Source organism: Dipodomys spectabilis, unplaced genomic scaffold (genome assembly GCF_019054845.1).
Source record: "Dipodomys spectabilis isolate Male_0828 unplaced genomic scaffold, ASM1905484v1 ptg000006l, whole genome shotgun sequence".
Taxonomy (NCBI): Eukaryota; Metazoa; Chordata; class Mammalia; order Rodentia; family Heteromyidae; genus Dipodomys; species Dipodomys spectabilis.
Window position 1 is genome coordinate 12133467 of NW_024870683.1, and position 27697 is coordinate 12161163.

Here is a 27697-nt window from a genome sequence, read left to right on the forward strand (position 1 = left end):
TGTGGCTCAAGTAGTAAAGCACTAGCCTTGAGCTAAAGAGCTCAGGTACAGCGCCCAGGCCCAGAATTTAAGACCCACAACTGACAAAAAAAAAAAAAGTTTATTCAACATAAAAATAGGAGAGTCATCCGGGCACCAGTGGCTCATGCTTCTAATCCTAGCTACACAGGAGGCTGGGATCTGAGGGGCACAATTCAAAGCCAGCAGAAGAAGGAAAGTCTGTGAGACTCTTCAGTTAACTACCAGAAAACTGGAAGTGGCTCTGTTAGTAGAGCACTCACCTTGAGCTGAAGAGCTGAGGGACAGCACCCAAGCCGAGTTCAAGCCCCATGACCAGAAAAAAAAAAAAAAGGAGTCATCAATATGTTTGAAATCTAGTTCTACCTCCTACCTTCATTGTGAACAAAGATACTTCTCTATAATCCAGGAATGATAATGTCTACCTCACAGGAAAAGTAAAAATAAAATAACTCATTTAACGCATTTGGCACGTTGTTTAATAAATTTAGTTTTTACTTATATTAGCCATGACAAGAATAATCAAGTATCATTGTTTCTTATACTTACAGGAAATGCTTCTTTTAAAGACAAAGAAGACCAATTTGGGAGAACACCACTTATGTATTGTGTGTTGGCAGACAGATTAGACTGTGCAGATGCTCTGTTAAAGGCAGGAGCAGATGTCAATAAGACTGATCACAGCCAGAGAACAGCCCTCCATCTTGCAGCTCAAAAGGTAAGAAGTAAAATTACCTTGAAGAGTAACATCTTATATAGCATCTATTAGTTGATTAATAGAACTATAAAATAAGCAGATCATAAAGTTAGGTTTCATATTTCCCCTAAAAGCAGTCTTTAAACTGCAGCATAAAGGATAATACATATAATTTATCAAGGTTCCTTTAAGAGCAGGTTTAGTGAGGGAAAGGAAATATATAAAATTTTAGTAGTCCTTGTGTTTAAATTTCAGAAGTGTGTGTGTAAATTTTTATACTTTCACTCTTTTTTTCCCCCCAATCCTGGAGCTTGCAGTCAGTGCCCAGGCACTGTCTCTGAGTTGTGTGTGTGTGTGTGTTTTCTCCCAAGGCTAGTACTCTACCACTTGAACAACCACTCACTTCACTTCCAGCTTTTTGGTGGTCAGTTGTAGACAAGAGTCTCATGGATTTTTTGTGCATGAGCTAGCTTCAATTTGTGATCTTCAGATTTCAGCCTCCTGAATATCTAGGATCTATATAGGTGTAGGCCACCACTGCCTGGCATAAATATTACATTTTACAATAAAAAATTGCAATCTCGGGCTGGGAAGGTGGCTTAGTGGTAGAGCGCTTGCCTTACATGCATGAGGCACCACATAAGCAAAAAGAAAAAGAAAAGCCGGAAGTGGTGCTGTGGCTCAAGCAGTAGAGTGCTAGCCTTGAGCTAAAGAGCTGAGGGACAGCACCTAGGCCCACAGTTCAGGCCCCACGACCGGACCCAAAAAAAAAATTAAAAAAAAAAATTGCAATCTCTTGAAATATGTAACATTAAGAATAGAAAGAAAAATTTCTGAATACTTTCAGTCTTTTAAAAATCTAAAATTATGTTGTTGATATAATAATAGTAAGTTTTTAAAGATCTCAGATTTTCACAATTATATTTCCCAAAGATAAAATGAAAAGGTTCTAAATTAAAAACTTTTCTGAAAGCTATTTTCCTGCTATAAAATTTTGTTCTAGTACATGGTATTTTTCTTTTTGTTATTTTAGACTTCCGTGTTTTGGGGATAAACTGCAGTGAAAATGAATGAGATCCAGCAGAAACTATTAGAGTTATTTCCCATTTTAAAAAGTAGCCAGTTAGAGCTGATTGATTGAAGGCTAGAAAAATAACTTTTCATTAGTTGAACATATAAAAAGGAGGCTGACACTAAGATGTACTATTGAATATGCTAGTTATATGCTATCAGTTAGGTCTGTCAGGTCTCATTTGCAAAGTTGCTTCTCCTGAATTTGCTTTTCATTATAGTAATTTCTAAAAAAAGTCTCTTTCATTTTCAATCTGAGTTTAACTGCTGTTCAAGTATTTATAACCTTTCATCTAGGCTTGTCATATGGTAACATTATTCACTCAGGAAGGGTAAATCCCTTTAGCTTGTTATCATAAAAAACCGAAATAGAAATAAAAAAACATTGAGAATGACCCCAATATTAAGAATATGATACCTTTAAAATTTTTCATTTTGGTTCATGTAGATGTTAAACTCAGTTTTTAAAATGTAGATTAGAAGAGTCTAAGATCAAGTAAATTATATGGGAGAGGGTATAAATTGGTGATCTGACATTGGTACATCTTTAGAGAAATAATATGACCCAAGGATTTGACAGAAGGGACATGCACAATCAGACATACAGATGCAATACATTGTTTTCTTTTGCTTTTTGTTCTCATTTTGATTTTTAATTATGATCTTAGTAATATCAAATAACAAGTAGAATTATAGTGGAACTTACATAGTTGGTTTCATGAATAACAAGTTTCAGGTTCTTTCAAAGACTGGATAATTATACTTTTTCCCTTCTTTTCTGTTGCTGTTTGTTCTTACATGCTTGTTAGGAGCAGTAATGTATCTATAACTTTTACTAGCACTAACATAATATCCAGAAAAAGAGTGGTAATAATTCTTTAGTACTCTAACCAAAGAATCCTGGGTTTTATGTTTGGTTTTATACTTAAGAAATTGGGAAAATTACAGATTAAGTAGGATTTAGATGGTAAATGATCTAGAAATAATTTTCAAAGAATATTTGGAGATACCATGTCCAAATCTGTCCTAACCTGTCAAAGACAGACCCACACAGCTCTTTTGAGAAAACATCTTCACCTAAAACTTCTAGGATTCCCCCATATTAATAAAAAACAAATATGCACTCACAATGTCAGGTTACCAAACACATAAGGAAACAATCTACCATAAATGAGAGGAATAGAAACAATATATTTCACTTATGAAAAACAGTAGGTATTGGCATCATTAGAGATGCAATATAAAATAACCCTTGAGGGAATATTTATAGGTAAAAAGAACAACAATGAGAAATGAACAAGAGACTTTCTTGACTATGCGTCGGTTATGACCATGATTGCTGATTATTTACCTGCCTGCCTACCAGAAGCATCTATAACAACTTTGTAAAATACGTAATAACAGTGGAGGGTAATAAGAATAATCAGCATAGGCAGGATCTAAGAGAATCTAAGCATTCAGAGAAGGAAAGTTTGTAAAGTAAGCACCACATTAACCTTTTACCTTTAAGCATTTCTAAACTTCAGTGCAAAAGAATATAACCCTATTAGTCCTATTAGGTTAAAAAAATCAAGGTAGGGAAAGCGTAGAGGTGCTAAGTGGCTGAAATTTGAAGGGCAAAATGTTGTAATAAAGAGAACTATGGAGAAGGAACCCCAAAAACCTAGCAGTAAATAACAGCTGGGAGTTAAAAGCTGAACAGTGACTATTTTTAATTATCCTGCCTTTTGTTTCACTTCTAAGTCTTTAATATCTAACAAATTGATTTTTGTGTAGAGATCCATTCTCATTTAAAACATGTGGGTAACAAATTTTGCCAGCACAATTTCATTTTCATCCATACAGTGTTTGTAGTGTCGTGATCTAGGTTTTTTACTGTACACTATCTATGCCTTTTATTTAATAAAAGATCTAGAGTATTAAGGGGGCATTTTGAAATTGGAAAGTTAAAGTTACATAATTAAATATCCATCATGGCAACCTAAACTACCTTGAAAGTGGAAGAAAATGGAGGTATATAAAAAGCTATTATAGTTCAGCTCAATATAGAGAAGTTGGATCAAATAAATATATATTACAGAGATATAAATATTGATTTAATAAGTATTTCCCAAATACTTTGTGTAGTCATGATTATATACCTAGAGAGAATAGGAGAAAAAGAATCACATGTGTCTGTTGTAGGTAGGGGCTCGTCATACCAATCCCTATTAAATTAATTTCCCTCTGTGTAGTGAACTTTTCTGACAAATTGGATGTCAGATGTCCTTTTTGAGTATGATCTACCTCATTTAATTCTGGTATCTGTGATACCAGAATCTGTGAACTCTGAAGTGTGCTATTTGTTTAATTGTAACCATTCATGTATGTACACATGGACTCATTTGTTTAACGTAAGTTAAAACTATCTATGATCTGTATTCAATTAGATTATAAAAATGAAAGCTATCCCATGGTCAGTTTTATAAATTAGCAACAGGCAAAATATGTAAGTAGTGTTTGTTATTATGGACTTATAAAGATTAACTATTCTTGTTACTTATGTTTTGTATGTGTGTGTATGTGCACACACGTGCATGTGAGAGAGAGAGAGAGAGTAAGAGAGAGAGAGAGAGAGAAAGAGGGGGGTCCAAACTGTATTGTTATTCATTCATAGGGCTGTTAGTGGGGAAAACTCATGTTCCCAGTAGCATTTTGTGCGTATCTATTTGAGTCCCATTACCTTGCACTGTAATTATTGTTTACTTATCTCTTTTCTTCTTGATGGCACCTTCGGGCAAAAACCTTGTTTCATTTATTTTTTAATCCTCCTAAATCAGCAGTGTCTGACATATGTGTTTGAATGAATTTTATGCTAGTTACACAGAAGGTCATTATTAATACAAATGCTACACATTTTGTTTATTAGAAACATTTATCCAGCTTCAAAATATATCTGTGTGGAAAACTTATTGAACTTCGCTGCTTGGCTCTGACACATATTCACTTCTCTGGAAACAAATTGCTGTTAGTCCAAGAAGCTAGAGAAATGGTACCCATGGGAATAAAATTAATCTCAATATCCTGAACATCTGTGCCTAATTTGTTTTTCTTTTGGTACCTTCAGTGTAATCCAAGAAAGAAATTGGTCATACCTTTTCTGAGCTTCTCACACATAAAAATATATATCTGATTGTTAGCAGTGTTTTGCTCCAGGGAACCTACTATTTCTGACTTCTACACATATGGTTATTTATTAATCAGATTTATCTAAAAAAGGTTTAGAAATTTTACCAAATGTTATTACCTACACATTGTTACTCTTCTAGGAGCTTACTAGTTTGCCTTTCAGAGACGACTCACTTTGAAAAATCATCATAGTAAACAAGAAAATTAAAGAAAGCACATTGTGACTATTCTGTGCTTTTTAAAATTCAGGAATAATTTTCAATTCACTTATGAAAACTGAATCTTAAACGCTAACTTTCACTTTTCAAGATATGCTATTTTCATACTAATGGTTTATGAATATAAAATAGAAGATTGTAATATTTCCACAATATTTTAGGAAAACTAACACCAAATAACACTATTAGGTTTCCTTGTTTTGTGCATACACACACACACACATACACACACACACGCACACTAAAAATCCACTCCCAAGGCCCCTTCAGTTCAGTGATCCTGTATCTATAGCATCAACCATACTCCTTACCACAGTTCCTCAGAGATTTTATCTAGATAAGTACCTAAGAAAAATAAGTGCCTCTTTCTGCCAAAAGATGTGGGAGAGTGATCAAAGTTTTATTTATAAAAGCAAACATTCAGTCCTTCTTTTTGAGTTTTTGTTTTGTTTTGTTTGTTGATGGCAATTCAACATGCTAGCTAAGTGTTTATTATTGAAGTACATCCTTAGCCCCAAAGCTTTAATAATAACTCAAACAATCCCAACACCTTTTCAGCAAACAAATGAGTAAATGAATTGTAGTATATTGAGACTACACGTGAGAAAATGATGAAATACTGATATATTCAACCCCTTGAGTGAATTTCATAGATATCATTTTGACTGAAAAAATCAGACGCTTTTTTTGTTTGTATGTTTTTATGCATTTCAAGAATAGTCAACACTAATATGTAATCATTCAAATCAGATTCATGGTTACCTTAGAGATGGGTAATGACTAAGAAGAGACCTGGAGAAGCTTTCAGGGATGTTGGGAAGATTTTACATCTTGACTTATGTGGTAACCATAAAGTGAATGTTTACCAATACATCTTCTAAAGCTGTATGTAGTTTGTCATTTACATATTCTATCATATAAATTCTTGTAAAATGATACATGTCCAGACTGTGGTTAAAAAAAAAAGTATTTATAGATAAGGGAGGATGGAATCAAGGATGATTTCTTTTTTTTTTTTGGGGGGGGGGGGGGGGATGGTCTGGTCGTGAGGCCTGAACTCCGGGCCTGGGCCCTGTCCCTCAGCTCTTCAGCTCAAGGCTAGCGCTGTACCACTTGAGCCACAGCACCACTTCCAGCTTTTTTTCTTTTTGCTTATGTGGTGCTGGGGAATCGAACTCAGGGCCTCATGCATGCAAGGCAAATGCTCTACCACTGAGCCACCTTTCCAGCTCCAAGGATGATTTCTTGCTAGAAATCCCTGAGCAAGCTCACGTTTCCCCAACCTAAGTCTGAGGACCTATATAGAAGTCTTGAATCTATGTTCCATCTTGCTATTAAGTAATATGCCCTCTCACAGACTTTTATGCAAGGCTGGCCTCAAATGGAAGTCCCTCAATCTCTACCTCCCAAATAACTAGTATTAGAGGCTCTGACATCAATGCCTAACCCAGTCAGGAAATATTTTAAGATGAGAGATTTTATGTATATAAAAGTTTGATAAATAATAATATCATAAGCCTCACCCAATATCCAATATATCCATCACCCTACTTCAATTTTCTTTCTTTCTTTTTTTTTTTTTTTGGTCAATTGTAGGGCTTGAAAAGCTCAGGAGTTTTACAACCAAAACTAGTGTTCTACTATTTTGAGCCACAATGCCACTTCCAGTTTTCTGGTGGTTAATTGGAGATAAGAGTTTCATGGACTTTCCAGCCCAGGCTGGGTTCAAACCACGATCCTCTGATCTCAGCCTCCTGAGTAGCTAGGTGTGAGCCTACAGGTGTGAGCCACTGGCACCTGGCAATAATTATTAATTCACAATCTTGTTTTATCTCGTATTCCAACTGGGCTCTTTTAAAGCCAATCACAGAAATTCATAAATATTTCAGTGTGTATATTAAAAGACAAATATATATTTACATATCCTTACAATACCATTACACCAAAAAAGAAATTAATGAAAACACACTGGGTGGTATACAAGCAGTTATAAATGAATTAATTGAAGTATAATAGACTCTATTTAGAGTTCAAATATGACTAAGTCAAAGAACAAAGCCCAGCAAAGTACCAGTACTTGCAAGAGGAGAGGTGGGGCCAAGTGGAGAAGGGTAGAAGAATGAAGAGAGAACGGGAATTCAGTCAATAATTCATTGTAAATATCACAGAATTGAGAAGAATAAGGGAAGGGATGGATCAAAGTGGGGGATGAAGATGTTGAAGGGATGACACAGTTCAAGGTGTATTATATACATAAACTGCTTTGTTAAATGCCAAAAACATTCAATGTGTAACCTAAAAATTAAGAAAAGGAAGGGAAGGGGCTGGTTGAGAGAGTGGGTTAGAATGTTGAAAGGGGAAACATTGATCAAGATGTACTTTAAGATAATAAAAACATTTGGCGGGGAATGCTCAGAGACAGTGTTCAGGCCCTGAGTTCCAACCCCAGGACAAGCATGCACATGCACATGCATGCACACATGCACACACACACACACACACACACACACAAAGAAGAAAAGCTAATGTTAATGTTTACTTTTATTATTTGTCAGTTAACTGAAAATATAAGAATTTTTTCAATGACAATATTACATGACATATTTTACTAATTATATCAACTTCTAAATATAATTGGAAAAATACCTATATTTGTGATACAAACTACTTATGTGGTCTTCAGATAATGTTTCATACTCGTATTTATTTGTAGACAGTACAACTTATTTGCTTTCTGTAATCTCTGCCATACACATTATCAACTAATATTTTATCTTTATTTTAATATTCACAATTCTGTGAAGTGGATAGGTTAGTAGTAGATCCCTGTTTCATATAACTCCAACATTTGAAAATATGTTCAAACCTGCTTATTAAAGAAATACATGCTAAGCCTTGGTGCCTATGCTCAGACACTTTTTCCCACCTGTCAACTTACTGTATGGGGATAAATAAGTGCTTTCATATATGGCTGCTGGAATAGCTGTCTAAATTGTAAATGCATATATCCTTGGACCTAGCAATGCTGTTTGCTGTCATTGATTGCAATGATAAACCCGCACAAATAAGAAATGGTGTATGTAGAAGGTTATTTATGACCGCAATATTTACAGAAACAAGGTTGGAAAGAATATAGATGCTTAGCAATAGGAAGCTGATTTCACAAAAAATGGTATCTTTGTACAATGGACTACAATAGAGCTGGACAAGAATGAGGTTGTCTTGTTATGTAAATGAAAATATCTCCAAACTACATTTTTAAATTAATGGCTAGGTTTCAAACTGTTTTTAAGGACATGGGATGGGGATGTAACTCAACTGTAGAGTACTTGCCCAACATGCAACAAGGGCCTTGCTTTTATCCATATGTATGTGTATATGATATATTGGTATATGATATATGATATGATATACATATGAATTGCTAAGAAATTAACATATTTTAAGAGTAAAATATGAAGAAAGACTAAAAATACAAAAGCTAAGCATGTACAAGAAACTATTTTTTAATTTAGTACACAAAAAAGCTTTATTAAAAGAAATGGAGGCGCTGGGAAGGTGGCTTAGTGGTAGAGCGCTTGCCTTGCATGCATGAGGCCCTGGGTTCAATTCCTTAGCACTACATAAGCAGAAAAAAGCCCGAAGTGAAGCTGTGGCTCAAGTAGTAGAGTGCTCGCCTTGAGCTGAAGAGCTGAGGGACAGCGCCCAGGCCAAGAGTTCAGGCCCCACGACTGACAAAAAAAAACAAAAACAAAAAAATAAAAAAAAGAAATAAAAGAAATGGATTTTTTGAGTAAGACTTAATGGAAATATGTACAATAATAGTAAGTGTAGAAAAATCCAGTGCCATAGGCACAATTGGTAGACAACTAACTCCAACACAAAGAAAGGTAATTAAACTCTGCAACAACATTTAAACAGCTGAAGCATAAGTAAAATATTAGCAGAGGACCAGAGGCACTATAAGGAAAAGCTCTTTACTTAGGCAAATTAAGAAGGAAAGTTTTCAACTAAACTGTTACTTAAATTCTCAAAAATATTTTAAGTGGAGACTAGATATGAGAAATAACCTCCATTTTTTTTGGTGTGTGGTTTTTGTTTTTGTTTTGCACACTCTCAATCTTCACCTTGGTCTTTCTAAATAACAAGCACATATCCATGCTTATATGTCTAAGAAAAGTATTTTGTGATATATGGTATAACACATACATGGGTCTGAGATTTGACTGCTACATTGATGAGCTATTAGTAAAATAACAGTAGAGTTTCTGAGACTTTTATCTTTTTCAAGGTTAATGGATTGCTATGTGTTAACTGCTTTTCTAAACTTGTATCTATGGTAGCAAACATTTTGTTTTGTACTTGTGCCATAACTCATACCTTTGCTTTAGTTAAACTTTGTCAGTGGGGGAGGACTTGGCTTCTGTATGGGTGTGTTAACTCAGTCCTCTTTAGAACAATTTAATAAGTGCCCATTCTATCATAAACATGTAGCCAACAGTCCCATTGTTCATGAGGTTTGGGCTATTTGTAAGCCTCTAATAGAAAGCAGCAAGAAATATTCATGATATTCTCATTGCTTAAAAATGTTAGGTCTGGCCGGGCGCTGGTGGCTCACGCCTGTAATCCTAGCTACTCAGGAGGCTGAGATCTGAGGATCGCGGTTCAAAGCCAGCCCAGGCAGGAGAGACCGTGAGACTCCTATCTCCAATAAACCACCAGAAAACCGGAAGTGGCGCTGTAGCTCAAGTGGTAGAGTGCTCGCCTTGAGCTGAAGAGTTCAAGCCCCACGACCGACAAAAAAAAAAAAAAATGTTAGGTCTTGGGACTAGGAATATGGCTCAGTGGTAGAGTGTTTGCCTAGCATACATGAAGCCCTGGGTTCCTCAGTATCATATAAACAGAAAAGGCTGGAAGTGGTACTGTGGCTCAAGTGGTAGAGTGCTAGTCTTGAGCACAGAGCAACTCAGGGACAGTGTCCAAGTCCTGAGTTCAAGCCCCAAGACCAGAAAAAAAATGAAATGATAGGCCTTAACAGATGAAACTTTTATATTCTAGTATATTATTGTGCTTTCAAGAAATCTGTAGACGAAGACAAGTTATCTTAGACAACCCTTGCAGTTTACTTCTGTTTTATTTAATTGATTTCAGTTCTAGAGTATTCCTACTTTTCCCTGGGCAGCAAGCAAGTTCTAATCTAAAGAATCTGCTTCATTGCATTCTAACTTCTAAAGTTTCCAAATGAGCATTGTTTGTCTTCTTCTATCTATTTAGAAACTATTTCCAAACCTACCCTCTCATTTTGATAGCAGTTTGCAAACTGCTATCAAATGTTTAAGATCTTACATTAAAACGAGTGCCTCACTTAAAGCCAAAATTGTTCTTTTAAACAATCCAAAAATTGAAATCAAATATGTCTATACTTAAATACTTTGATTATAGCTCATGTTCTTCTTACCTGTATGGGTAAAATTTAGTCACAAGGTATAACATGTCAATACATCTTCATTTAAATCATTATTTTGAAATTTTCTAGCAGGATTCTAATATTAAAAAAGCTCATTTAGCTTCATAATAGACTCATGGAATTTTGAATATTTGTATATCTATGTAGTATATAAGTTTACTGAGGTATAATTTCATCAAGTTCTTTGAGACCTCTTTGTCACTTACAGAGTCAAGAAGTACCTTAATCTTCTGATTCTACTAATGCTGCCTTAAAAGGAAACTGTCCATTTTCCTGAAACTAACTTCATCAGACTTCCAAAGAAATACCTACACCTTCTTACTCATAGACCAGGTTCAGAGTTTGAACCCAAAGCTTCTTCCTTTAATTTCAGTATTTGTTTTTTCTTTGTCACACCTCTCAAACACATTAAACTTGAAGACTGTGCTTTAAAATCTACATGGCTTGTAGAATTTTGATTTAAACATTGTAATGTTTTCCATAACTACAATAGTTGGTTAATCACCTTTATCTTTACTGACCTTCACTTTTACTAAGTCATGAAAATACAAGTGTCTGCTTTCTGTGAAGAGATTCAGAGATCCCCATAAGCTTTCATTCCCATGGAAACCAATCAAAAACTAAAGGGAAAAGAAAGAGTATATATTGAATTTCCCTGAGACCAACAGCTTGTTTTTCATTAGACTCATGCTGATTTCTTTTAAACTCTGGGCACAGGGCCAACAAATATATTTTTTTATGGCTGATAAAAAGGAACTTCAGATCCATTTACTTTCATTTAACCTTTTAAAAATTAATTTTGTATATAACATCAATTCAAAAGAAAATAAAAGCATTAATTTTCAAATTATCTTCTATGTCATAGAACCATAATTGTTCGAGTAGCTTCTCTTCCTTATTTTTTTCCTCATATTTAATGTTTAATATAAGGCTGAGAGGAGCTGGGCAATGGTGGTGCATACCTGTAATCTTAGCTGTTCAAGAAGTAGGAGCAAAAGAATGAATGGAGAGTTTGAGGAAAAAGTCAGTGAGACTCTTACATCAAAAATAAAAACAAAGAGTTAGGGAATGGTTCAAGAAATAGAGTGCTGGCAAGCACAAGGTCCAGTGCTCAATCTCCAGTATATCAAAAGAATAATAGTAATAAAATTAAATTTAAAGAATAAGAAAGAGTAATAGGCAAGCAGAGGACTTTTTATTCCAGTGGTATATATTCTGCCTGAGCCTGAGCACAGTACTTTCCCTATAACCTGTTAGTCATAAGGCTCTTTGCATTTGCTTTGGCTATTATGCTTTTACAAGTCCCAGATCATTATTTACAAATAAAATAGATAGCCAAAATGCCAAATTAAGGAGGAGTAAGAGAGCCAGGGAGAGCTGGGGCAGAAATGACATCCTGTAGATTATCTGTCTGTCTGTCTATCTATCTCTATCTGTCTGTCTGTCTGTCTATCAATCACAGCTAGGTATTGAACTAAGGGCCTTATATATACATGAATCTATATGACCTTATTTCTGATCTCTCCCCTTTTTCTCACTTCATAAGCCACTCCAACTTTAGTGCTATTGCTCCAACAATCAAGCACTGCTGGCATTTGCTTTTTCCTCTGCTAAGAATGCTACTCCTGAAAGAAGAAAAGCTGCCGTCTTGCCCCAGACCTTTGGTCTCAGTGTGTGTCGATGTGAAGGCCAGAAACTTGTTAGTCACCATTGCCTGGAAAAAATACATGATTGATGTTCAAAAATATTTGTCAAATGAATGAGTATATTGCTAAAATTATGACTTTATTAATTCTTCCAATAGTCTAGACACTCTTACATATGCATATATTCTCAGGGAAAAATAATGATATTCCAGTATTCCAATTGTCTAATATTACAATGTTTTCTAAACAAAAGCTAGCTCTCATTTGCTGGCTTTTTTTTTTTTTTTGTCTTGTACAAACCCCATTGCCCACATCAATGACTCTTGCTTATTCTTTGTAGAATACTTCCTCTCTTGGGACCATGAATTTCTTCTTTCCTTTCTTCCCATCACTTCCCTGTCCCCCAATTTTCTTGTTAAATAGCCACCAACTGTCCATTCACAATGACTCTCTTTGGAAAGTGAAGTCAGTGCAGCCTAGTGGAGAGTGGAGGCCTGAGCATTTGCATCTCCCAAATGTTTGTATTGACAAATGGCAGTCATTTATTGACATTTATGTCCCTTGGTGATACTTCAATTGGCTTATCTTTGCTGGTCAAATGCCTTAATTGTTCTGGCCTTTAATTCAGTCAAAGTTGGAGCTAGAGCAGAGGGGAAAGAAAAGGAGCAAGTCTAACAGAACATCAAGCTTGAGCTAGGAGGCTGCTGGCAACGATCAGCCTGTCATAATGTTATGATTTGTTCATTTTTATACCATTTATTAGCCTTTACTTGTTGTGCCATTTGGCCTCCAGGGCAGATAAAGTGCTGTCTAATTTGGTAGGTTTGCTTCTGTCAGAGCAGCCTCGACAGGGAAGGTGTTAGCTGCAGTGACAAATAATCAATAGCTGTCGTTGTCATGAGGAACGTGAGCAGTTGGGCCTTTCATCTGGAGGATTAGAGGTCTAATTGGATTGAGAATAGGGAGGGTGGGCTGTTGGGTAACCCTGTCAGCCTTGTGAAGCTGTCAAATGTCAGCCTTATTCATGGTGAAGGGAATAAGGAACCGTGTGCTTTCAGAATTGAGGAGGGAGGCATGTGAAAACCCTTTATACAAAGGAATAGATACTGAAGTTGACTCAGCTAACATATACTCTCTTTTTTATTTAATTAGATATTTCTTTGCATAATAAGTGTATGGAACTTCAAATGATATTTTTAAGTCTGCATAGCAACACACAGGCATGTACCCAATCTATGCACACCCAGGTTGGTTCTTTTTGTCCTTGGTAATGCAGAAAAGTAAACCACTTAAATGGAGATTAAAAATGAAGCCTTATGGGAGAAATTGCATCAGTTCTGCACATTGCCAGAATTAACAGTGATTAGTATTCTAGCGTTAGTACTAAAAAAGTAAAAGAGACATTAAATTGAAAGATAGATAAGTTAATAATAAAAACATGGATATTTGACAGTGTTTTTCCTATATTCATGTACAAATCTGGTTCCTCAGAAGCAAACTTTTTGATTTATTCCTATGAGAACTAACCTAAAGAAAAAAGAAGTATGCATTAACTAAATTGCTTCTTCAAAAGGATGCTCAATTTCTTCTTCCTTAGCAAAATAAAATAAGGTGTTAGCATTGGATTATAATGATACCAATGGTATTATATTCGATTCAGTCCTAAAATCTATTCTTTTATGCTCTCATATATATATGCTATATTTGTACATATGTATAGTGCCATCATTTGAAGCATGAATGGAGAAAGCATTCAAGAAAAATGCGTTACTTTGCCCTCTAATATACTAAGATGTCAATACTACCTCTTCAAAGCCAAGTAAATGATTTAAATTCCACTAAATTCCAGAAGAACAAATTAATAATGGTAACTGTTAAACATGATATATAAACAAAATGTATTTTATGTATGGACACAGTTTCTTTATAAATTAAATTTAGTATATTTCTATCATATGAAAGCATGTATCATTTTTTAATGTCCTTATGACATACAAGGTACTGGAAACATGCTTAGGCATGATCTATACAATATATCTTCATAAAAGCCTTGACTAAAAGTGAGTCACCAGCCTGGCGCTGCTGGCTCACACCTGTAATCCTAGCTACTCAGGAAACTGAGATCTAAGGATCATGGTTCAAAGCCAGCTGCGGCAGGAAAGTCCATGAGACTCTTATCTCCAATAAACCACTTAGAAAACTGGAAGTGGCACTATGGCTCAAATGGTAGAGTGCTTTCCTTGAGCTGAAGAGCTAAGGGACAGCACCCAGGCCCAGAGTTCAAGCCCCATGACTGACCAAAAAAAAAAAAAAAAAAGTGAGTTACCAGTAATGTCACAAGTATATAAATAGGCATCCTAACTTACAGATTGTATGTAACCCTAAGATCTTTTCCGGGGTCATTCAAAGCCCAGGTAAACAATTTGAATGTGTTCAAAAAGTACTTAAAGAATTCTAAACTAATGTACAAAGTACTAGATACTAGATGGATGAACTTAGTGGTTTCATTGGTTCTTCAAACCCTGAGGGTTCATTAGCATTGCCAGTATATCACTGTTTGTCCTACATCAGTGATTGCTTGAAATTTTTAATGGTTTTGCCCACTTTGTGATCTACAATGAAGATTAGCAAAATTCCCAATACTACAAAGTACTTAAAATTGTAGTTATCTCAAATAATTATTTTGTTTGATCTGTACAGAAAGTGAAAGTATAAGAAGACTGTCCAAAGTTGCAGAAATTTCTTGAATTTTCTGTAGTTCTTCTACAACTATTTCATCTGAGGATGTGTACTTAAGAAGAATTACTCATAGGAAATGGTAGAGGTAGGTTTGATACCCTGGCAAAAGAAGTCCAAAGTTTAAATAGCTACATTTACTTTTAGGGTTTGGGCCAAAGCATGTTGTCTGACTTAAAAAAGCGAATGTATTGCTGCACTATTTACCAGAGCCTGGATAATGGAATCAGTTTAGGTACCAATCATTGGATGAATAGATAAAGAAAATGTGATGTGTGTATATGTGTGTATAAAATACATTGTACATGCTGGGCCCGGTTGCTCACGCCTGTAATCCTAGCTACTCAAGAGGCTGAGATTTGAGTATCAGGGTTCAAAGCCAGTCCAGCCAAGAATGTCTGCGAGACTCTTATCTCCAATGAACCACCAGAAAACTGGAAATGGTGGAATGGCTCAAGTGGTAGGGTGGTAGCCTTGATCTGAAGAACTCAGGGACAGCACTCAGGCCTAGAGTTCAAGCCTCACAACCAACAACAAATTTATACATACATGTGATGCAAACAATTTTTTTCTCAACTATAGAGAAGGAAATGGATGAAATGCAGGAAAACTGATGAAACTGGAGGTCCATCATGTTAAGTAAAATAAGCCATATTCACAAAGACAACTATCATGTTTTGTCTGAAGCAGTGGGGAAGGACATGAAATAAGAGAGTCTATTAAGGATGTGGAAGGGAGGATTGGAAAGGAGGGGGAAGAGATTAGAAAAAGCAGTAGAGGTGTGATATGATTAGGGTACATTATATTATGCATAAAGTTGTCATAATGAAACTCCTTACATTATGTAATCTTTTTAATGTGAAAGATCTTTTTTACTGATATCGAATTTTCTTTCTGAATCATTTTAGGCAGATTTTTTTAATTTAAACACTGAGCTTCCATTTCCTATTTAGATTTGTAGTCATACTTAGTTTCCCATAGGGATTAAAGTAAACCAGTGCATTTGGAATAACTATAGTCATAAATAACCTTCCATTTCATTAGGAGATATACAATCTGAAGAGGTCTGATTTATATCACAAAATGAAATGGCCCTTTGAATGTTTACAAACATGTATTCACAATGATTGAATTAGCCACTTTGAAGTTAAAATTAAGAAATTAACTCAGGTAACAATTGTGAGAAACTATTGGGAGTTTTCTTATAAATAAAAGCCTTTTATCCTGTACTTCTCATCACGAACATATTACTAGAGTTGTTCTGTGAGCTACCAGTATACAGTCCCATAAAATTTATCTAAATTCCCCTAAAATGCCTTGCACAAAATAGATACTAAGTTAATATCTATGAGTAACAGAACAATGGATTGTTCAGTTTAATATTCAACATCTTTGAATTGTTTTGTTCTCTAGTTTTCCATTTTGCAAAATATTTAAAAATATCACTTGTGCTCTAAACTCTAATATACTAAGTTTGAATTTGCTAATGAAATATAACATTTCACTCAAAATAAGAAAAAAAATGAGAAGTTTGGTACTAGCCCCATCTGCTTATACAAGGAAAGGTCTAAAGCAATATATCTTAGCCAGATGATTATAAAATCTAGTAGGAAGGGATATGAACTTGTAAAAAGACTATACTTGATCTCTAATTAAGGACAGCTATTGCCAGTACATGAAATTAAAAAGTTGATACAAAGTCAGTTGATATTTATGAATCTAAAATGGGCAAGAGTAGAAGAGCCCCAATCAACCAACCAGAATAGAGTTTAATTCAGTTACTGAATTAATAGTGTCAGGCTGCTTGGAGTAAGATATGAGGTGCCTATGACAATCAGTGGGATATCTGATCCTGAATTATAATAGTTGCATGTATGCCCAAGGTATACTTTCTTTCCCAGGAGTCAGTTAAGGCCTACTTAAACTAAATAAAACCTAGTTTAATTTAGTTAGAAGGATGATGATGGTTAAGACTGACTAAATCATTTTCAAATCATCAGAATTAACACTGTGGTTCTCAACTGTGTCAGTCTTTCTGTTGCTGAAAAAGAACTGAGAAGAACAGTCTATCGTGGCAGAGCAGAGTAGCTCACATGCAGCCAGGAAGCAGAGACAGAGAATTCCAGTCCTTTGGACATTCTCCTCTTCCCCTTTTCATTTCATCTGAGGCCTCCAGCCTATGGCATGGTGCCTGTCACATTTAAGGCAGGAATTCACCTGTTAGTTAATGGAAATACTCTCAAATATACACCCAGAGGCAATCAAGTTGAGAATCAAGATTAACATTGGAATCAACTATCTAGAAAGCTTTTTAAAATACCAATGTAGTCACTGATATTGGATCAACTCTCCAAGAGAAAACAATTATCTGAAACAACTAAAGAATAACCAAAAGCAAGCAGAAATCATAGAGAAATCAACTCTTGGAAAAAAAGATATGAGGACAGCATTGAATGCATTTCTCCTTGTATTATAGGGCTTACTGAAATTTTCAAGAGGGATGAAAATTGAATAAAAGTCTATACTCTTGCTTGTTGCAAGGACAGTGTGTGGAGAAATGGCTTCAAGTTAAAGAACTATTCCAAAGAAGAGAAACTTATAAAAGGAAAGCTCCCAACTCTACATACAAAGTGCCAAAAATCTCTGATTGACTTCTAAAGATATGTGCATGCTTCAGCAGCCAAGTGAAGGTTAAAATAACTCATCAGAGATTTTAATTGCTGCCTGCCTATGCAGAAGAAACAAGAGCTTGAGTTCAGCCAAGTCATCTGTCAGCTAAAACAAAAATTTGATACTCTTCAATGTAACATAACAGAGTCCAGAGCTTCTACAACATATTTAACGTCTAAGATATTCTCAAAAATTACTAGATATGCGGAGAAATGGGAAATTATAAGAAAACACCCAATGTTACATCGGAACTATGAGCAAAGCTATAATGCTTGTGCCCACAAATATAACATTACCTTTATTATTCTGTCCAGCAAGCTAATTCTATCCTCTAATCATAAGAGGGCTACTATCTCCAGCTTCCAAATCCATTTGTTATGCAGATGTACCTTTAAAAGACAGTTCATATTACCATATGTGTAGGAACAGCATGGAAAATGGCCTCCAAACAAGTATAAGAAGAACAAAGCAAATTTACCATAGGTCAAGCCTTTAGAGTGATCTTAGAGATATAAGAAGTGTGTGTCTGTTCTCCAATCCCAGTTTACACTCGTTGCCATCTGCAAAGGTATAATCTGCTGATTATAGGCATACATTTCCATAGTAGGGTATAAATATTTCATCCCACAATAAGATACAATAAGGATAAAGACTAGAATTACCTCAGGAGTGTTGGGAAAACATTCCTTGACACTAAACTGGAAAAGCTTAGTTCAAAGGCATTTAGCTCTTTGTCATTAGTAATGCATCCATACTTGGAACAGCTATCCATAAGAACTGAATTGGGTTTGATTGGAAGAAGAAGAGACAGTTTTAGCTGCAAGGGCCTTACACCCCAGGAAAGGAGAATTGATATGTAAGTGAATCAACCATAATCTTACAAGCTAGTGTTAGGATGCTGAGTGTGGTTTACAAGCAGGTTAGGTCTCTGGTACTTGTCAGGTTCAGAGTAGCAGGAGCAATCATCCAGGGAAGTTTTTTGTGAAACATTCCAGCTTCTAGTGTTCTTCCTCGTGGATATTAAGAAATAGTTATTACAACAACTTGTGTGTTATACCTTCCTGATGCTGCTAAAGACATATACCGAGCTTAATACTCTATTCACAAAGGTGTTTATATTGTTCCCAGAGGTCAGTGCATGAAGCCTAGTTAGCACCCTCTACTTACTCTGTAAACCACATTTCAGTTTTAAAATCCTTCCTGCCTAAAATACCTAAATGACTCTTTTTTTTTTTAACCATACTGAACCAATGTAGTAGATGAAGGAACTGCCATTTTAGTTGTGGCTAAAATAAATGGTCAAAGAAGAGACAGAGGGAATTGGAGAGAATTGATTGAAGAGAATGATAGCTTAGAATTCCTATCATACCTATTTCTTACCTAATTTGATTTTCTTCATTTTTCTTTTCCTATCCTATTTCTTTCCAGTCCTTCTCCCTTTCCTCTCCTTTCTTTCATTTATCACCTGTTTACACCTTAAAACTTCCAGTGTCACACAGTGCTATTCATAGACATGGTGGCCTGCTTCCACAGTTTTGTTCTTTCCATTGAATATTCTACTGTTAGATCAGTGGAGTCATTCTTGAATTTGGCTCAACTCCTAAGCAGACTCATTCATAAATTTAGTCTCCTTGGACTAACTGGATTTATTGTGAGCTACCAGAAATCCTCCCCAGCCATGCCCGACTGCACGTGGAAGCTCTGAGCTTTACAGCCCTGTTTACTGCCAACTGGTTCTAACCAGGGTCGTATCTTTTATCCATGGCAGATGCAAGTTAAGGATGTGACAGGGAATTTGAGTTAGTGGTAGACATGAAAGTAAAGCAGTGGGCTTTTAGAAGATGTATGCTCAGCATGTTGGAGGCATTCACAGAGATGGGCACTGCACCTAACTTTAGACAGATGTTCCTTTGGTAAAAGAGATTGGGGAAAAAAGAGCTTTATTTAAAACAATCCATGCTTTTGTCTTCCTGGTGCATTTTCTAGTATTCATTTGCAATGCATTTCTTGTTTATTACTCAGTAATGTGACTTGTTGCTAATAAGTATAGTCTCAAATAACTTTTTCCTTGGCACTGTGAAAGTATTTTTTTCAAGGTTATTTTCTCAAATGTTTTTTCAAGCAAAATGAGGCTCGGTATTCAGTAATATCTTTATATCTCTTATTATGAAAAAGAAAAATTATGAAACTGGGAAACACCTAAAATATCATTAAGCATTTATCAAAGCTTTTTCTTTCTTTCTTTCTTTTTTTTTTGGGTGGTAATGGGGCTAGAACTCTGGGCTTGGGCACTGTCCCTGTGCTCTTCAGCTTAAAGCGAGTGCTCTACCCTTGAACCTCAGCACCACTTCCGGTTTTCTAGTGGTTTATTGGAGATAAGAGTTTCACAGGCTTTCCTGCCAGGGCTAGCTTTGAATCATGATCCTCAGATCTCAGCATCCTGAGTAGCTAGGATTATAGGAGTGAGCCACTGGCGCCCAGCTATCAAAGCTTTTTTGTTAAAATGATATCCCCATGAAATGCTTTGGAAAAACATTTGAGTGTTTTTGACGGTCATTCAGTGAAAAATGTGTCCATGGTCATAGAATTTTTGAGCATTAGAGGCTCTAAGATATCATATGCTAAAGAAAGTGACCTATTTTTCTTAATCCATAATTTCTCATAAGCCTTTGACACAAATAACTTTTTAAGCATAAATAGCATTTAAGGAACAACATGTTGGGTTGTAAAACACTTTGGGAAGTACTAGTTTTTATAAATTAACTGAACTCCCACATTTTATAATTGAGGTAATTGAGGCACTGAAATTTGTGTTATTTATCATATCTAAGAACAATGATGTATACAAAGTAGATGCTCAGTAATTGTTTGGCAGATTGAATGATATATTCATATATAGATAAGTATGAGAGCCAGAACGAAAATCCAGATGACCTGATATTCTTTTTTTTTTTTTATGACCTGATATTCTTACTTCTGTCACATTTAATAATAATACAGTACATTTATAGTCAGCATTATATAAACTGATGACAAATAAAAGATTGTATTGCTGCTATTAAAAAGGTGTCACATGCTGGCTAAATAAGGCAAACAAAAACTTGGAAAAGTTTATGGGTGTCTTAAATTTTTTAGGCCACAATTATCTTTTTAAACTATAAGACTGTCAAATGTTGGTCCCTCAATATTGTTGAGATCACTTTGGGTTTGGAAAAAAACCATTCAAGTCTGTCTAAAGGCATCTAAAAGTGCAATTTTCTGGAAGTATTTCTAGTCCCATGATTCTCACAAAATTCTTCAGTTCATTTTGGTCTAGGAAGTAATGGATCTTCTGTAAAGAAGTGTTAATACCAAGGTGATCATAACACACACACACACACACACACACACACACACACACACACACACACACACACACACACACACACACACACACACACACACACACACACACACACACACACACACACACACACACCAGATTCTCCCACTTCTCATTAGGTTTATTTTTTTGTTTTGGTTCTTAGCATACTTGGTATTTTTTTCTTGGTATTCTTTTCATAAATCATTGTGCTATATATAAGGAACGTCTTGGGAAAAGACTCCATTTTGACATGATATTTTTGGTCATTAGTAAACTCGTATTTCAGCATCACTGGAAAAATATATGGTAAGATGAACTTCTTGGGTTGAACTTGACCTTTCCACTTGAAAAAGAGCTTAAATTAGATAGTATAGTATCTGCCATTGTCTTACAACAGGTATCATCTCTCAGGAATGATGCTATTTGTTGAGAAAGAAAAGGTGACAATAGGAAAGGGAAATGGATTCAGAAATTACCTCACACCTTTTGTTTGTCTTCCAAAGCCTGTGCGTAGTTTTTATTGCTGGAAATAAACATATATCATGATTCGTGTTTGGGGTTCACATTAGTATGAGAAGTTTTTATGGCCACACTGCTGGTTGCTTGATATAACCCAGGAATTTGTGCTGTGTTTTCTCAACTGCCTTTGTAAACACCATAGCCTTAATAGATCATTTTGAAAGAAGCTACCATCCTGCTACATCCATTGGTAGCCTACTTTCAAGTTTCTGACATATCCTTAATCTGATGCTCAGACTTGTCATTTGGATCAATAGCAAACCAGATAAGATGTCTTCTACTTGCAAGGCTATGGCTATAAAAGGTATTTGAAAAATAAATTCACTTTTTATGTCCATGCCACAAACCTGGGGAGTACTAATTTGTCATTTGTCTCTCCATCTGTCTGTAAACAGTCAGTTAAATTGGTTATTGATGAGAATAAGGTGAATTATACTTGAAGCAAGACTAATATAGAAATAAACTTCATAGTAAGTAGCTTAGATTCCTACAAAATTGTGACATCAATGGGCTGTTAATCTTAACTGTAATTTCTGTTTTAAAATAATGAGTATTTAGTTTTATATTGTTTTCTATTCAAATCATCAGTAAAAAGTAATTATAAAGTGTGCTTTACAAACTGCTCATATACAATATTTAACCTTCATCTAACCATTGTACAATTTGTTATTTGTTTGAAAAATATTTATCTTGTGCTTGTTATATATGAGACACTGTGCCAGGCATTATGGATTCTGTGTTTGTGGTAATAGATGTTGATAAAATTGTAGCATTTTCAAGTTAGAAAAAAACCTGGAAATCATCTACTCCACACTTCTCATTTTATAGGAGACTAAATTGTAGTCTATAAATAAATCATGGTCATCTAGCTATTTAGTGGCTTTTTTTCTCCTGTTCTAAACACAAACCTGATTGTTCTTTTTAAAGCAAACCCATAGTTTCCTCTAGTTGAATTGTATTTCCTTGTCTGTGAAGGGAAAACAAGTCTAGTTTTCATAATAAGGACATTGTGACTATTTACTATTTGCAAGCATTTTGAAACTGAAGTGGAATTGAGAGTAAGAAACAACTCCTGTCAGTGGACAGGAGAAAGTATAGCAGAATAGAAATGGTGGTTCCTCAGGTTTATGAGGTACAGGCTGACTGCAGTTTCCTTTTTGTACCGTTCTTTATGTTTGAAATTCCTTTAAAATGAGTATGTTATTTTATGGCAAGAATAAAAAGTTGTTTCTCTTTTTCTTCTATCTTTCTATTTTGCCATAGTTCCAGGTTTACAGAAAAGTCACAAACAAGTGCTAAGAATTTTTTTGTAGCCTTTACTCAAATTCCCCTATTGTGCACCTCTAACCACCTGTGCCTTCTCCTTGCTCAGTGTTTGTGGGTATGTAGACATTGTCTTCTAAACCATGTGGAGTCCACTGCAGGTGTGTTACTCCTTTGTCCCAAATCTTCAGTGTACATTTCTTGACAACAGAGCATACTAAAGTTTTTATTCTAGTCACATTGTCCTCATCCCCACACAAACTATCTTTCTCTATCCAGCTGTTTTAAGCTGGTTTAATTGTATAGACCTTTTTTTTCTTTCAGTTATGGGGCTTGAACCCTGGGCCTGGGCACTGTCCCTGAGATCTTCAGCTCAGGACTAGCTCTCTATCACTTAAGCCTCAGCCCCACTTCCAGTTTTCTGGTGGTTAATTGGCAATAAGAGGCTCATGGACTTTCCTGCCCTGGCTGGCTTTGAATCATGATCCTCAGATCTCGGCGTCCTGAGTAGCTAGGATTACAAGTGTGAGCCACCAGTGCCTGGCTTTGTATAGACCCTCTTAAAGATGTAGCTCAAGCCGGGTGCCGGTGGCTCATGCCTGTAATCCTAGCTACTCAGGAGGCTGAGATCTGAGGATCGCAGTTCAAAGCCAGCCCTAGCAGGAAAGTCCGTGAGACTCTTATCTCCAATAAACCACTAGAAAACCAGAAGTGGCACTGTAGCTCAAGCAGTAGAGTGCTCGCCTTGAGCTGAAGAGCGCAAGGACAGTACCCTAGCCTAGAGTTCAAGCTCCACGACCGATCAAAAAAAAAAAAAAAAAGATATAGCTCAGGCATTTTCTCTGAGAACCTTAACTGGTTCCTCAAGCATGGATTAGGTACCTCTCTTCAGAGTTCCTCCTGCTATTTGTCTTTTTTTTTTTTTTTTTGTCAGTCTTGAGGCTTGAACCTGGGGCTGGGCGCTGTCCCTGAGCAGTTTTTCTCAAGGCTAGTGCTCTGCTACTTTAAGCCACACTGACACTTCTGGTTTTCTGGTGGTTCATTGGAGATAAGGGACTCACAGACTCTCCTACCCAAGCTGACTTTGACACAATCCTCAGATCTCAGCCTGCTGAGTAGCTAGAAATATAGGTGTGAACCACCAGAGCCCAGCTTACTGTTTGTCTTTGCATCTGTCATGGGACTGATCTCCTTGTATTGCAGTAGTAAATACCATTTGTATATGGCTTACTATCTGCCTTGACTGAATTGAGGGACAGTGTAGGAATTAAGTAATATAAGAGTTTGATATATGTGGCTTCAGAGGATTTGTATAGGAAAGGTATATGAGGACAAATTGATTGAAAGGGGTGAAAATAAAACTCGAAACTGTCTTTGTGTCATACTTTAAATAAAATTCAGGAAGTATTGGTTGTCTATATCAAAGGATGTGGGCAATAGCTTGAGAACAAGATGGAGACCTGGCAACTGCAGATCAAGAACATATTCAGTCTCCATCGCCTTCATGGAGTCGTCATTCCTGATCTAGCCCTCTCTTCTCCCTACAAGGTTCTGAAAGTACATCCTCCGGTCTGTACCCTTTTGTATCTTCTCTTTTCCTTGCTTATACTAGGTTGTAGATGAGTATCTGGAATGGGAACGGACTGGTTCTCATACTGTAGACTTCTAGACAAGGAGCACCAGCATCTCCTAGAAAGTTATTCAGAGTGTGAATTGTGGGTCTTTCACCAGACCCAGTGAATAAGGACTGAAGGAGAACCTCAGCAATCTGCTTATTCAAGCCCTCCAAATGATCCTGATGGATGCTTGGATTTTAGAACACAAAAAAATTGTGCCCCCAATAAAATGTTATTGATGAGAAACAGTATATTTCATAATTATCTCAAGTGATTATGCCAACCTAAAGTACTTGTCTGTAGAAGAGAGGGAAGCTCACAACCACGATAGAATTGTCCTTCTGAAAATAAGTATCACAGAATCTTATAACTATATAGTATGTAAAGTATATATATATATACATATATATATATATACACACACATATATATGCTGTAGATAGTACACTATCTATAATACATATATAGTCTATATTCATCCAGAAAAGCATCCAGAAACATCTAGCATTGAGAAAAGAAGCCTCCAAATCAACAGTAACTTTCTATAGTTTCTTCTCAGAGAGAAAAGCCTGTCTTCTTTTTTTTTTTTCTTTTGACAGTAACATTTTCTCTTTCTCTGTGGTATTTGACTACATGCCACTTGATAGCTCTGTCTATCCCTATGGAAACAAAGTTAGTAGATGGAGCCAAGGCTTAGAGGAGGCACTGGGGAGAAATATTAGAAGAGTTCAGCCACAGAGCAACTAAAGATGTTGCCTTTCCTTCAGTCAAATCCTCTTTGAGAGCCAGAATCTGTTTCAAGCCAGAGAGATGTTCTTGGCTGATGTATTGTCTAGCTACTCTGCCAGATGGATGAGCATCTTAAACTTGGAAAATAGCAAATAAAGCCCTTATTTTGTCCTTGAAAAATCACCATTCTTAGCCTTAGCTTAGAGGATTGTTGGGTAACTTTTAAAAATGCTTTCAAAGATTTGCTTAAGGTGGCAGGTCAGTGATGTGGATACCATTATAAACAATTAGAAATTTTAGCTATAAAACACAATGTTTAAGCTTGCCTATCAGATTAAGGAAAGAAAGAGAATGTCTGTCACTGGGAAAAGCAATGAAGATTTAATTTCCTACTCAAAGCTCAGTGAGATGTTATCTTTAAATAACTCAATTGTTGCAACTATTTACTTTCCTATAAAAATTCACTTTGAAAACTATGAAACCAGAGTAAAAAGCAGACACTTAAATTAACCAAGACAGGAAAGCTGGAAGTGGAGATGTGGCTCAAGTGGTTGAGCTCCAGCCTTGAGATGAGATCTAAACAAGAGGATGAGTCCCTGAATTCAAGCCTCTGTACTGGCTCATACACATGCATACAAGCAGGAAAAACATCTTAGAAGTATTTATATTCTACACTTTACATGACAGTGATACCTTATGAGCTAGGAAAAGAATGCTAGATTTATTACAGAGATAAATGTTTGTATAAGTTTATGTTCAGCCAGGATATAGAGATTCATGTTGCCAGTTTATGTGGTTTTATTTTTTTAACTAATCATTGTATTTACAGAAAACAGTTGAAGCAATTATTAATACAAATGACTTACAAATCTATATGTATATCACTCTCCTCCAATCTTTAGATCCATGTATATTATCTGCTCTGTGTGTGTGTGTGTGTGTGTGTGTGTGTGTGTGTGTGTGTGTGTGTGTGTGTGTGTGTGTGTGTGTGTGTGTGTGTACTGGAGGTTCAACTTAGGGCCTAGGTGGTATCTCTTAACTTTTTTGCGCAAGACTGGTACTCTGCCACTTGACCCACAGCTCTATTTTCAGCTCTTTGATGACTAAAGAGTTTCACAGACTTTCCTCACGGATTTTGATGCCTGGATTGGCATCAAACCACAATTCTCAGACCTCAACTTCTTGAGTAGCTAGGATTACAGACATGAGCTACAGGCACGCGGCTTCCTTATTTCTCTATATGTTTATATAGATAGTCCCCTTCAAAAGGATCTCAATTTGAGACTAGTTGAAAAGAAATGTTAATGACACCCCATCTCAGTTAATAAGTTGGGCATAGTGGTGCAGGTGCATGATCCTAGGTATTCAGGAGGCCATAGGTAAGATCATGGTCTGAGATCACCTGAGGCAAAAACACTAGACCTACCTGAAAAATAACTCAAGGAGAAATATGCCAGGGCTGGAGGAGAGTATAACTCAAGTGGAAAAATGTCAGCCCCAGCCAGCACAAGGCCTTAAATTCATACCCCAACAAATAAGAGTTTAAATATACTAATTAACTGAAACTTAATTGGTTAAATTTTTTTGCCTATCCTGTGGTTTGAACTCAGGGCTTGGGCACTGTCTCTGAGCTTCTTTTGTTCAAGGCTAATATCTACCACTTGAGCCACAGCACCACTTCTGGCTTTTTCTGTGTATGTGGTACAGAGGAATGGAACCCAGGGCATGCTAGGCAAGCACTCTACCACTAAGCCATATTCTCAGTCCAATTGGTTAATTTTTAAAACTCTAAAATCTTTTTTTTTTTTTTATCAGTTGTGGGGCTTGAACTCTGGGCCTAGGTGCTATCCCTGAGCTCTTTTACTCAAGGCTAGTACTCTACCACTTGAGCCACAGCACCACTTCTGACTTTTTCTGCTTATGTGGTGCTGAGGAATCAAACCCAGGGCCTCATGCATATAAGGCAAGCACTCTACCACTGAGCCACCTTCCCAGCCCCTAAGCTACCTTCCCAGTCCCCTGGTTTTCTTATGGTTATTTCTAAGATAAGAGTTTCACCGACTTCCCTGCCTGGACTGGCTTTGAACCACAATCCTCAAATCTCAGCCTCCTGAGTAGCTAGGATTACAGGTCTGGGTCACCAGCACCTGGCTAAATCTTTTTTCTTTTTTTCTTTTTTTGGTCGATTGTGGGGCTTGAACTCTGGGCCTGGGAGCTGTCCCTGAGCTCTTTAGCTCTAGGCTAGTGCTCTACCACTTGAGCACAGCACCAATTCCTGTTTTCTGAGTGGTTTATTGGAGATAAGAGTCTCACTGCCCGGTCTGGCTTTGAACTGTTATCCTCAGATCTCAGCCTCCTGAGTAGCTAGGATTATAGGCATGAGCTATTAGCACTTGGCTAAATCTTTATTCTTTTTTTTTTTTTTTTTTGGGGGGGGGGCCTGGGCACTGTCCCTCAGCTCTTCAGCTCAAGGCTAGCACTCTACCACATGAGCCACAGCGCCACTTCCGGCTTT

General features: G+C 36.3%; 1 protein-coding gene across 4 annotated transcripts in view; it reads left to right on the forward strand.

Annotated features, from left to right (window-relative positions):
• The window catches only part of Invs (inversin), a 104140-nt gene that overhangs the window by 18514 nt on the left and 57929 nt on the right, over positions 1-27697 (forward strand). For 3 of the 4 annotated variants that reach the window (XM_042695286.1, XM_042695289.1, XM_042695287.1), the window contains one exon: positions 570-736. In XM_042695286.1, coding sequence (XP_042551220.1) covers positions 570-736 — 167 coding nt within the window. Of the gene's footprint in view, positions 1-569; positions 737-27697 lie in introns of those variants that run through there. The other variant, XM_042695288.1, reaches the window with a different exon arrangement.